General features: G+C 34.6%; 1 protein-coding gene across 2 annotated transcripts in view; it reads right to left on the bottom strand.

The window, feature by feature from the left end:
• Window positions 1-385: 385 nt before the first annotated feature.
• Window positions 386-12,856, bottom strand: part of LOC129806975 (uncharacterized) — a 44,919-nt gene continuing 32,448 nt past the window's right edge. For both annotated transcript variants that reach the window (XM_055855915.1, XM_055855906.1), the window contains 3 exons: window positions 11,855-12,856; window positions 2,775-2,904; window positions 386-2,238 (listed from right to left, as the gene is read on the bottom strand). In XM_055855915.1, coding sequence (XP_055711890.1) covers window positions 1,877-2,238; window positions 2,775-2,904; window positions 11,855-12,856 — 1,494 coding nt within the window. In that variant the 3' untranslated portion in view covers window positions 386-1,876. The remainder of the gene's footprint in view (window positions 2,239-2,774; window positions 2,905-11,854) is intronic.

The following is a 12,856-nucleotide window of genomic DNA, read 5'->3' on the forward strand; positions in this document are numbered from 1 at the left end:
ATCGACACTATCGAAAAAAAAAAGATATCATGTCACCCCTAATTCAGAAGCATCAGTGAATTATTCTATCAATAAAAGTATATTATTTAAATTAATTTTAAAATGATTTACTAAGAGAATTTAAAACAGGTATACTAAACTATTATAGCTGGAACACCTGGAACTCTTTCAAACTTAAACCCTGGAATTTGAGCCGTGGATTCACCGATATACACACATTTTTCTAAGACCTTTGGTTCTTTTTTTATATTATTCTTACCTTCTAATTTATTGTCCAATTTTATTTGTTTTGAACCTTGAATTATTCCACAATTCTTATGTAAATATACGAACGAAATAATTCTGCTTTCTCAGGAATACCAGGTGATGTTATGTTGGAAAAAACTCTTCGTTATATACTGAATTCAACAATTAATTATATTTATTTCAACTCTTCATTCATCTACGACAATATTCTCTGTTAACAACTTTGTGCCATTTTTTTTTTAAATTCAAACTCTTCACACAGAATCCATTCAAATAATTTACGTTCATTGTACACAACTAATGATTTTTCTATCTCTATACAGCTATCATGTTAATTGAGTATCATAGTAATTGTATGAATCTTGTTTTTTTTCTTCTTTGATATGTAAAATAATACTTGTAGTTTTGATTTTCCTACCATAATTTTACTTTAATAATGCTTTTGAAATACCATATAGCAAATTTTGCCAAATGGACTGAGCGTGCTCAAAAAAGAGAAATATATATTTTTTTGTATGATTTCATGTTAATCACATTTAATTCCCATATTTGAAAAGCATCTCCAAGATTATATTTAATGGATTTTCGCTCGTTTATAAAATGTTGTTAACTATGAACTTTTGATACAGTTCCATCCACTTTTAGGTCCATATCTCTTTCATGCATAACTCTTAATATCTCAACAATCAACATTTCCTGATATTCTAAAACAGATAGGCAGGAAATTTTTTGCACCTCATTATCACACCTAATAGTAAAGTCACATTTAAAACAGTGTTTTATTTCCTTAACTCTTCAAATACCGTCAATTTATCAGGGGAGCAATTTAAGGAATGTTCAGCAATATATCTTTGATTTGAGCCATTAGCACTTTTCTGTTTTTGAAAATTTTGCCTTACAATTTTGATCATTTTTATGATTTATTTTTTAATTAAATAACACTGTTTCATTACTGAATTTAAGAAAAAAATTATTCATATGCTTTTACATCTCTCTGGTGCGCAATTATACCCCTTTTATCTATATATCAATTTAAAAGTTGCACTTTAAATGAAAAAAATATTATTCCACTACCATCAAACAAATAATAAAAAAGTTTTAACTGTCACAATATGTGGAAAAGGAAAATTAAAAAGTGTAATTACATTTTTTGTGTATGATTAATTGAATTGTTTGAGCTGAACATCCCCCGGGAGAGACACTAAATGAGCAATATTAGATCACACTGGGAGCCTCTTAACTCTTTCGCGTCCATATGGTAATGTCATGACTCGGGGAAAAAATTTTTTTTTGGGTATTTACATTAATTGAAATCTATCTGTTCGTGCACGACATCATAATAGAAGGATGTAAGATTCTTGGCTCATTTTCTCAAGACTCCAGTTAGATTTCAATTAATGTAAATAGCCAAAAAGAAACTTTTTTCCCCGGGTCGTATATGACCCTATGGACGCGAAAGAGTTAATTAGCACAACATCTATCGCATATTGAATGAGTTATAGTAGTAATACAGGGCTAGAGATGGAGAGATGCAGAGACGAGCAAAAGTGGACTTGTCGCGAATTTTGCGCACTTTACCGGTTGGCTGCAGGAGCGAGGGCGCAGACGAGCTCCTGGCAGAAGGTTAGCGTCACAATTGGGGCGCTTGAGACTTCCGCTGTGCCTCAAGGCGCATTTCCAGCATCGCATACGGTGGCACGCAAACGACCAGTAGCACCGAGAGAATGAGAATCTTAGGGTTTTCACATAGGAAACCGTGGGCAGCAAAGGTAATGCCAAGTCCGAGGAACCGAAGAGCCTGCAGTGGTGATGTTACTTCCGCCACGTGATTGGTGTGGGTAATGGAAACCAGGGCAAAAATTAAAGTTTCCCACACGGCATTGCACACTCCCCAAGCGGCTGTGATGACATAGAATAGAGCACTATCGTCGCTGGAGGGTTTCCATTGAGACAGCACCAGCAACAGGCAAGCATGGAAGAAGAATCCTGCCACTGGAGTGAGAAAAAAATAATTAGCTTCCACCATTGATATTCTTCGAATTTCAAAAGCAGTAGACTTAGGGGTAGGGGAAACTGGGGCACCACCAAACACGGGGTAGCACCAAACACTACAATTTTTTAATAGGATATTCGACTTCAGAGGACAAGACTTATAGAAATTTTTAGGCATTATAGGGGGATGCTTGTCCACTGAAGAAATGATCAGGATAGACCAAATAGTCTAGAAATAAAAATTAGTGTTTGGTGCTACCCCATGATTGGTGGTGCCCCAGTTTCCCCTAAGTGCTGCACCTTTTAATGTGAGGCAGCTTTGAAATTGGGATTTTTCTCCTATTTTTAAATGGAATTGAGCCATATCATAATGTAATTTAGCTTCTCGATCTGTTTGTGCAGCTAAATTATATCACGATAAAGCTCAATTTTATACAAAATAGGTGAAAAATCCCAATTTCAAAGCTGCCCCACATCCAAAGGTGCCCCATTTCCCCCTAACTTTTGAAATTCAAATAATGAAAACTGATTCTCACCGATAACAACAATCCGTTTGGTATGCCTCAGCAACATGCTAAGGGTACAGGAAGCAATCGATTGCATTATTCCCATACCAACTAGAGCTCCAGCCACCATATGCGGTCCCAAGGAACACGATACAAATGCCTAAAAAGCAAATACAACTAAATTTATTCGCCAATATTCCCTTCAGACAGGCAAGATTGAGCATTAAAATCAAATCAATTCACACACTTTTCACTTTCATTCTTTCCACATCTCACGAGAGCACTCCTTAACGGCTCTCTCCCTCCATCCACTGTCCCATATAGACCAAGGACACAAGAAAGGGGGTATTTAGCTAACACAAAAGAGTTCCTTTTGACCCAGGGTCCATTGAAAATTTCTTTATATATAGGTGAAAAAGATGAATTGAACACATTAATCATGCTTAAATTTGATGTCTTGAGATCGTTATATTGAAAGAAAATGTGAAGATGAAATTTCCTTTGGGATCGCACGCAATGCCCGCGCCTAATATGAAGTGGGAGCTTCATTAAAAATGGGAAGAATGTAAAACATTTCCCTGGTAAGAAGAAAACATTGATAAAGGTAGGTGGAATGGGCACCTTTGAATTTGGTGCACTCTTGCAATTACCCTTTTTTCACCTATTTTTAAATAGAACTGAGCCCTTTACTGATATTTTTACTGAACATTTTTACCTAAGTTCTGTGCAATCTGCTGCAATCAAAAGGTAAATAAGAAGTTGTGAGTCGTCTTGGCATTGTGCATGGATACAAAAAGATTTCTGGATTAGGGGAGACTGGGGCAAAAAATCACAAATAGAAAATTTCAAAATTGAATATCTTCCAAGATAAATAAGATAGCAGCTTAAAATTTTTTCCATAGATAGCTTACATAGACCTTCTTCGATGTTGTTTCTTAGAATTTGAACAAGGAATTTAGGAAATAAAAAAATATCAAAATTTTTAGCCCTATTTTTGAAATATTTTCCTTGAAAAATATATCAATTATTACCTACTTATATTCAAAATTTATGCACTGATGATTATTTCCTAAATAATTTGGATTCTTTGAATACGAAACCGCTATCTATTTTAGAATTTTACAAAGATTCTTCTCTCAAGAAATCTTTTTATTAAGAACGACCACTTGGGGTAAAAAGTAACAAAAGATATGGAGCAAAAAGTAAGAAAAAGCTGAGATTGTAAAGAATCTCAGCTAAAACCGAAACAATTTATGATGTCTCATGGCAAAAAAAACCTCAATGCCATGTGTCGCCGCTTGTTGTTTGCATTGGTCAAACGATTTGCAGTTTTTTATATGTTTGTTATAAAATACATTGAAAAGCGTTTTATCGTTCAGAAAGAGAAAACAATGTTTTACAAAGGTGTAGAGGAATAAATTTCCTATGAAAATATGTTACCTAGGTATTTTTTTTTAAATTTATGTGATCCCGTAACAAACCAAATCAAAATATGATAATATCCCATGCCTGATACTATTTGCCCCAGCATGAGCTGAGCATGTTTGAGAATGGTCACAAAATTACCTTTTAGAAAACGGCTCGATAAATATATTTCCTTACTAAATAGAGAAAAATTACTATCACAAAGTTGTAGAGCGGAAAATTTCCTATAAAACTGCGCTAATTATAAATTTCTGGGGCGTTCGAGTAGTTTATAAAAACTTATAGTAGTTTATAAAAAAGTTTTGTGACTTTTTGCTCCAGTCTCCCCTACTTAAAATTTTTCAATGATCAAACCTGAATTTTTTACTAACCGATTTGATTTTTTTACTGGCCAAAATGCTAAATTACTGAGCAGATATGTTTATACCTTGTATAAACATGATACATGTACCATATTCGAAATAGCTTGCAATTCAAGACACTTGTTATATTTCTCAAATTTCCAAAATTTTTAATTTTTTTTGTCAAAATTTTCTAAAGGTTGTAGTATGGTAGTACAATGCTAAAGAAAAAACCTCGGAACTGAAAGAATTTCCAAAGAGTAAATAAGTTGTATCTGATATTGCACACAGAGCAAAGTCTATATTTTTAATACAAATTGAATCTTTTGTTACTTATTTTTAAGGAGTGTTTCTTGGAACATTGTAGATAGTTTATCGTCTTAAGATCATTCTTAATACATTTTAGAATAAATAAAAATATAGACATAGCTTTGTGTAATATTTCGGCCACCTTGATTCTCATAGTTTCTTACCCTTCCGGAATTCTTCCAAAACCTTTTTGATATCATCTGGTTCATAGAAGCGACATTTTTTTTTGATAATTTTAGCATTGTATAATCTCTACCTAGAGTATGAAAAAAATCATAGAAATTTGAGGAGCAAAGAAGTAGCCGAAATTGCAAGATGGTCGAAATTTAGGACAGTTAGCATAATCGATTTCTTACTTCATTAAATGATTGATGAAATTCATTTTTTCCAAAATCTTTCGGATTAATAGAATTTATTCCAAATAAATTACAAGATAATCTAAAAAATCTTTGTTATTGATTTTGAAAAAATCCGAGGAAAAAATGTAAGTTATATTCTTTTTTGGCTCACTTTATCAATATTAAGAGGTTTGAAAGATAGAAAGCTATAATTAACTAAAAACTTCATCGAATTGAACTGTCCTAAGGAGTTGCTTCAAATAAATTACTAGGATCCTTGAGCTCCCGCTTATGAATAAGAATCTCGGCACAGAATCTCATAAGAATACAGGATGTGAATTATTGTCTATGTCCATCGACTGGGTTAACAATTGTGAAATTTCCTTAATTTCTCACTTTTTAATTTTAAATCAAACAAAAAATTGTCCGGAAACGGGTACTAACTGTTGAGATATTGTGAAAAAAATACTCTGAGATAACTATTGAGAAAAAGATATTCAAATTTTCTAAAAGTTGAATTTAAATAGTATTTTTCACTTGGTCAGTTTTTTCAGGATTCAAAGTTGACGATTGAATTTGAGTAACAAAACTTTATGACTCTTTTGACCTTTCCGATATATGCAACAATTTTTTTTACACTTAAGAGAGGTTCCTTTCACACGAAATCATTTCACAAGGATTGAAAGGAACTTTCTCACGACCAGGGACAAGAGTTTTGATATAGTTATTGTCCCTTCTATAATGCCCATGTTAGAGCTCCCTTTTACAAATCTACTCAATCTTTTATTAGAGACAGAAAGTCATTGGGGATTTTCTGTATTGCCCATTAAACACCCAAACTGCTTACTTTCCCACCCTTAGCACACCCTTAGTCACTCCATCGAGAACCATTTTAACCCAAAAATTGCTGTTTATACATGAAATTTTCACGTATTTATCGTCGTCATTGTGGAGTATAAATGACACACTAATATTATTAAAGTCAGTATTGAAAGGAAAAGAACAACCAGAAGATTGAAAATTTAAATTGTTCTTCCAGCCATACAATCACAGTGCAACAATGGGTGCGTAGAAACTGGGGAGAGCATAAGTTTAAAGAACATACACACTTCTTTCTCTCCCTTGTCGGGCTTGTTGTGTAGGCGAGACAAACAACCCCACCATTGGGGGTTTTCTACCCCCTTTCTCCTCAAACCCCAGAAATTTTCTCAAGCGAACACGCTGACAGTTTACTTTTACACGAAATCTTGACATTGATTAAAACTTTTTGCACACACACCCCAGAAAGCTCATTGTCGCGCATTTCCATTGCTGGTGTCTTGAATAGCAATGCGATGGAATTACCATCAACATCCTCGTTGCGGAGATCGAGACACTTTCCACCCTGTCTGCCGCAATCAAGGGGCTGATACCAAATAAATTGATGACACTAACTGAATAAGGAGAATTAATTCCCAACAATTATTCTGCTGTTAAGACTCAACAAAAGCCGTTTAATAAAAATAAGTGCCTTTTTCCACTTAATTTACGACTTTTATCTGCAATCTCCTTCACAATTTATAAAAGCAATAAATAAAATTATGAGAAAAGTAATTTACCTAAAAGGATTTCAATTTTAACAATTAGCTTCTAAACTAAATGCTTTCGAGAAAAAATTTCCTTTTGTTTGAATGATACAGGGATGCAAATATATAATTATTATATGGTATGATCGAAGAATCTCAATCATTTAAAAATTAGAATATACAGATTTTAGAATATTTTTTTAAAGAGCCGAATCGATCTTAAAATAATAATCCAATAAAAGGAAAAAATCATAAGTATAATTTTCCGTTAAGGATCTAATAAAAAAATTCTGCAATCTTATAGTGATTCCAATAAAAAAACATTATTAACACACAGAAATTTATTATTTTGGCAATATAGCAAATTTCTCACATACGAAACGTTAGAAAATATAGATTTATGAATAATTATTTTTTTACGAGCTCAATCAGTCTTAAAATAATAATCCAATAAAATGAAAGAAAATTGTAGATTTTTTTTTTCTTAAGGATCCAATAAAAAGATCTGTACTCTTATATTAGCGATTCCACTAAAAAATTTATAACACGCGGAAATCTGTTTTGGCAAGGTAGCAAGACACTCAATTTTCATAGCTCGAACTCCGTGGAGAGAACATTAAGTGTGCCAAATTTCGGCATAGTTGCATGCAAGCGCCAAAGTCTCGAGTTTGAAATGTAATATCTTTAATAGAAATTGATTTTTTTCATTCCTTCTAGTTAAGGAGTGTTCCTTAGAACCTCGCAGATAGTTTATCGTCTTTATTAGGTGAGATTCTTAACAATCTCACCTACTATAATCCTAACAAAATTTCATGTCGTCCGATCGACCTCAAATTTGGCCAAAATGTGTTTCAGCACTTCCTGATCACGAATATATATGTGGCTAATTTACGTTCCCGGCCGGCCGGCCGGCCGGCCGGCCGCTCTTTGGAGCTTAATAGCTCCTAAACTAAAAAAGATATCGACTTGCGGTTTTCGGCAAAGGTTATATATCGGGTGAAAATTGCAACTTGGTGCATAGACCCCCCACCCCCCACCCCTCCTTCCGCCATTTTGAAGACCCCCCTTTTTTTGTTTTCTCAATAGCTCCGCCCCTATGGCATTCAGCGGACTCAAATTTTAGTATGTTATAGCTGGGCCTTAGAGCTTTCCATCAATACCAAACTTAAGGTCCCCCGACCCCCCTGACCCGAGCTATAAGGGTCAAAAAAAAATTTCTTAAAATGGCCATAACTCCGGTTCTAATTGTCAGAATTTAAAAAGTGAGGGCTTTTTGGAAAGCTCTCGTGAAATGCCACTTCCCCTTCTAACATCGCAAGTTCATAAAACCACCGCTAGGGGCGCTTTTTTTAAAAAGAAAATTTTTAAATCTTAAAAGTTAAATAACTCAAAAATTCCATTGTGCATCGGGCTGAAAATTTAGTATGTTGTAGCCGTTGATTATACCTATCAAACAAAAAAAACCTTAAGTCGATCCATAACCCCTGACCCGAGCTATAAGGGGTCAAAGTTCGAACATTGACCGGCCTCTATCTCCGGTTCTAATTAACATAGCGACCTAAATTTTACCTTTTTGGTTTCGTCTCGATGAGCACTTTCAGATGGAAGTTCAAAAAGTCACCACAGGTGGCGCTGTGATAGCGTCAAAATTCATCGAAATTCAAAGTCATTTTTCTCAAAAACGGCATTGTGCAAGTTAATGAAATTTTAGTATGTTGTAGTCCAGTCTAGGACGTTTCCAAAATGGTGCGTATGCGCGCTGTGGTTTCAATAGAACCGGAGATATGAGGGGTCAAAGTTCACGAAATTCAAAAAATCATATCTCCGGTTCTATGTGGCCGATTTTGATGAATGAGGGCTTAAACGAAAGATCTCACCAAATGCTACAACTTTCTAGAATATTTGAACTTCGTGGGACCAACACCAGGGGTGCCACAGTCGAAAAACCAATTTCAATATCACATAACCTCAATTATCTCGACTGTCGCTGAACTGATTTTGATGATTACTTCAACATAATTGTAGAGCACATTTGTCTCTACATTTCGTCCATACATCATTTTCCGCTCAGACTACGCTATCACTCCGATTTTGTCGTTTAAGTGTGAAAAAATTGATTTTTCCCATAATAACGCTTTGAAATCACTCAGATGCCAATTTGACTGCCTCTACTCCACCAAGACACTTAAAATAGGGGTTTAAATGGAAAGTCCCGCAAAATACAACAATTCTTTGATTTAGTTGAAGTTCAACAAATGAACACTTGGGGCACTCTGGATGAAAAACGAGTTAAGAAACAAAAAACCTCGCTTATCTTGGCTTCTGAGTAATCGATGAGTTCAAGTTCTACGGCAAAATTATAGAGAACATTCTGGTCTACATTTCACCCATATAACACTTTTCTGTCAGTTCATCCAAATCCTTGACATTTTGGTTCAAATACAAAACTTGTATAATTTCACGAATTTGGTTCAAGATAACTGAATGGCGTCTCCCTACTTCAGCATCAAATCGAATTTGCATGCACTCCGAGTTAGCTCACGTTAAGAATCTCACCTACATAAGCCGGTTAGGATTATCTGTCCCTTTACTTTAAAATCATTCTTAATACATTTTAAAATGAATAAAAATGTAGACATAGCTGTTGTACCCTATTTCGGCCACCTTCATTCTCATAGTTCCTTGCCCTTCGGGAATTCTTTCAATGTCTTTTTCACGTCATTTCGTTTGTCGAAGCTACATTTTATGTTATTCTTTTGCATTGTATAATCTCTAGAGTATGTAAAAACTAAAAATTCATGGAAATTCGAGGAACAAAAAAGGTGGCCGAAATTGCAAGCTGGCCGGAATTTGGCACACTTACCCTATAGTGTACAGTGTACATCCTCTCAAAACTTCCACCTTCCACTATAGGGTTGCAGTTTAACATTTCTTTGCAAATCATATGACTTCCGCAAAAATGGTATCGTACTGCTTAAATGCCCGTAAATACTTACTGTAGGCCAAATGGTTTGAGATAACTTTTTTATTATTTAATAATCATTATTTAATAGTCATAGTTTTTTATTATTTAATAGTCATTATTTAATAAAAAAATATGTTGTGGGGCTATATTGTAATACGATTTTTCGCTTATTTCTAAATGAAGTCCCCAATTGTTTTGTCTATTCAAATTAGATCAAGAGGAAACCCAGTTTCCTATGCAAAAAATCCTATAACAATGTAGCCTCACAGCTCAAAGTAGCCCCATCTCCCCCTATCTATAAATCTTGAATTCGAGCACATTGCAAAGTTCAAGAACTCTTTGTTACCCCTTTCAAGACATAATTTTATTCAATTTAGTGAGTAATAAAAGAGATCTGGCAAAAGCATTAACTTTGTATTTAGCGCAACCATTCCAATGATTTATGAGTGACTTGAATCACTTGTGAATTTGTAGATACAGCAATGGCCAAATGGAAAATACTTTGCGAAGTACTCGAATATCTGATTATCTCAGATTATATGTGTTTGCTCACCTAAAAGAAACTTTCAATTAGAAACAAAAAATGCGAAACTAAATCTCAAGGGATGGCATTTAATTTACAAATTTGAGCATTTTACAAAATCTTTTCTTCTTTGCCATTTATCTTATAAATATTAATTTGATTAAAACATACTTTTATCTCTATAAAAAAATGAGTTACAAATAAAAACTAAATGAAATGTCTTTTTAGTGTATTATATCACCTTTAAGACTGTGGCCTAAAATATTCTTCTTGGTCGGGTAAATTAAGCTAATTCAAAACCTGCTCCAAATGGAATTTTTCGCTACTCCAAATGGAAACGTCATTGTTTTTATGATAAATACAGCACTAAATTATTATATTTATATATTTTCTATACCACAGTTTCATTATTTAGTTAATTTTGCTACAAATAAAGCGAAAATCCATTCATATTCACAAATTTTAATTTGTTAATTTCTCAGAAAAAAATTAAAGTGTACATTTTCACTATCGAATTTTTCATTGATAGACCATGTTTTCCAATGAAAAACACAATGAGGTGACTGTTGTTTATTCGTTTTGTTTAACATTTATGTAATATTTCTGGCTAATTTTAGTTAAATTAAGTGCTAATCTTTATTGTTAACGATACATGAGGTTTTCAAATGAAATAATTACCTATTTCGTAAACAAAAAGGGTTTTTCTGAAGTGTCTGCAAATGCTCCAATAGGAAACCTCGGAAATATGATTTTTTTTGGAGAGATTTTCTTATTGTTTTAGATGGGAAAGGAGAAAAGACTAGGAATAAGAAGAAATCCTGCACTCAGGAGCAACTCAACAAGATTTTGGAAGCCTTTCGTAGCGGTTTTACTTACACTGTTTGTCTCCAATTAGAAACTTTCCCTTGTCTTCATTTGGATTAATATGTTTCCAATTGAAGCATTTTATGCTCGCGTATTTTTCTTGTATTTAAGAACTTTTCAAATTATATCTAAAGAATTTTCACTGAACAGTAACATTCTAGAAGAGTCAAGGAGCAAATTTATGTAATTCTCTTCAGAAAAAATATCAACTTAATATGTTGAATCTTCTGTCAAAGTTAAAGCGTCTGAAAATGGTTTTGAATTAGGACATTTACCCTATATTGAGTTTACCTAAATTCTAAGCAGAAGTTTTCAGGCCGAAGTAGTGGTTATATTCATAGGTAGTTGGGTCTTCCAATCTTCAAAGTTTTTATTAAATTCACAAATACCAGTCAGCCTACCCATAAGAATATTAAATTTTTGAACCTTCCTATGAGAACATTGGTCAATTATGCAAATGCTGCAAATGATCCCAAAAAGCTCTTGTATACTCCTTCAAATGCTTTGTTAAAATGTTCATGAGTTCATGAGAGTGGTTGAGGAAATGGAACGAATTTCTGGGATATCGCTTTTGTGCCTCAATTTCCAAATGCCCTCTCAATAATGCTTTATAAAAAAGATTATGGTATTTGCATAAATTTTCGCAATTTGTGTATCATTCTTTTTTCCAATGATAATCCCTTTCAATCTGAACCACTGTCCAAGGACAAACAGTTCATCACGTAGGGTAGTAGGTGCAAAAAGTGTATTATCCACACCCAGAGATAATCTTGGTCTTACCTTCATATAATCCGACAGGATGTATCCTTGTTCCGTGCCAATAAAATAGGCCATAGGACCAGCAAAAAGAAGTGTATCAGAGATTCCACGGATGGGCTCAAGGCGTAAATGGCTATCGATGTGACCTGACATGGAGCTGAGTGCTAGAGCAAGGAGTGACATACCCAGGAAAACACCAATGATGGTCTTTGTGCCAATGGGCAACTCAAATGACCCACTAAGGATTTCCGTGGCATTGCTATATTGTGTTGGTCTGAGCCAAACGGGACATAAGTCCGCTCCACAGATTCTCTCTCCATGCTCATTCGTGTTAAAGAAGGCATCCAAAAAGCCTTCCGGTGGGAATATCAGAGATTTCTCGACACTTGTGCTATTCATCAGGCTCGTCACTTGGGAGGAATCGTTAACATTTGGAGCTCTTGTCGTATTCATTACTCGAATCATTGACATTTCCAGACTATTTCGGAACGGAACGAAAGCATTGGTCATATTTGCTCCACTGAGACATCCAGATTCATTCCTTGAGACACATGACAGTATTGTAGAGGCCAGAAGGGCTCCAAAAATAATCCCTAAGTCTTGAGCAGCATGATACCATCTCGCCAATCTTCGAACATTTTCTTCCCTACTGCATAGATTTCTGTGCTCACCACTATCATATGCATCTGCTGGATAACACTCATGCTGACCACAACTTAACTTTCCTGCCATGGATACCACCAAGCTCAGCTTCCCAACCCATGCAGGTCCTAGTGTAATTCCCAGAACAATATATCCTGGGAGGAGTACGTAAATGGAGGGAAAGAAATGCGTGGCCAAGTAGAAACACAGTCCGGAATAGCTCACAAGGATCACAATAAAGTAACCTAGCCTTCGGATGAGACGTGTGGCTAGTAGACACATGCCTGCAGTTATGAAGAAACTCAGGCTAAGCAAAATTGAACCAATGTCTGGTCCGAAATAGATCCATGAATTTTGCTCAAACCATGCTGAACTGGATCC

This window comes from Phlebotomus papatasi, chromosome 1, assembly GCF_024763615.1.
Source record: "Phlebotomus papatasi isolate M1 chromosome 1, Ppap_2.1, whole genome shotgun sequence".
NCBI lineage: Eukaryota > Metazoa > Arthropoda > Insecta > Diptera > Psychodidae > Phlebotomus > Phlebotomus papatasi.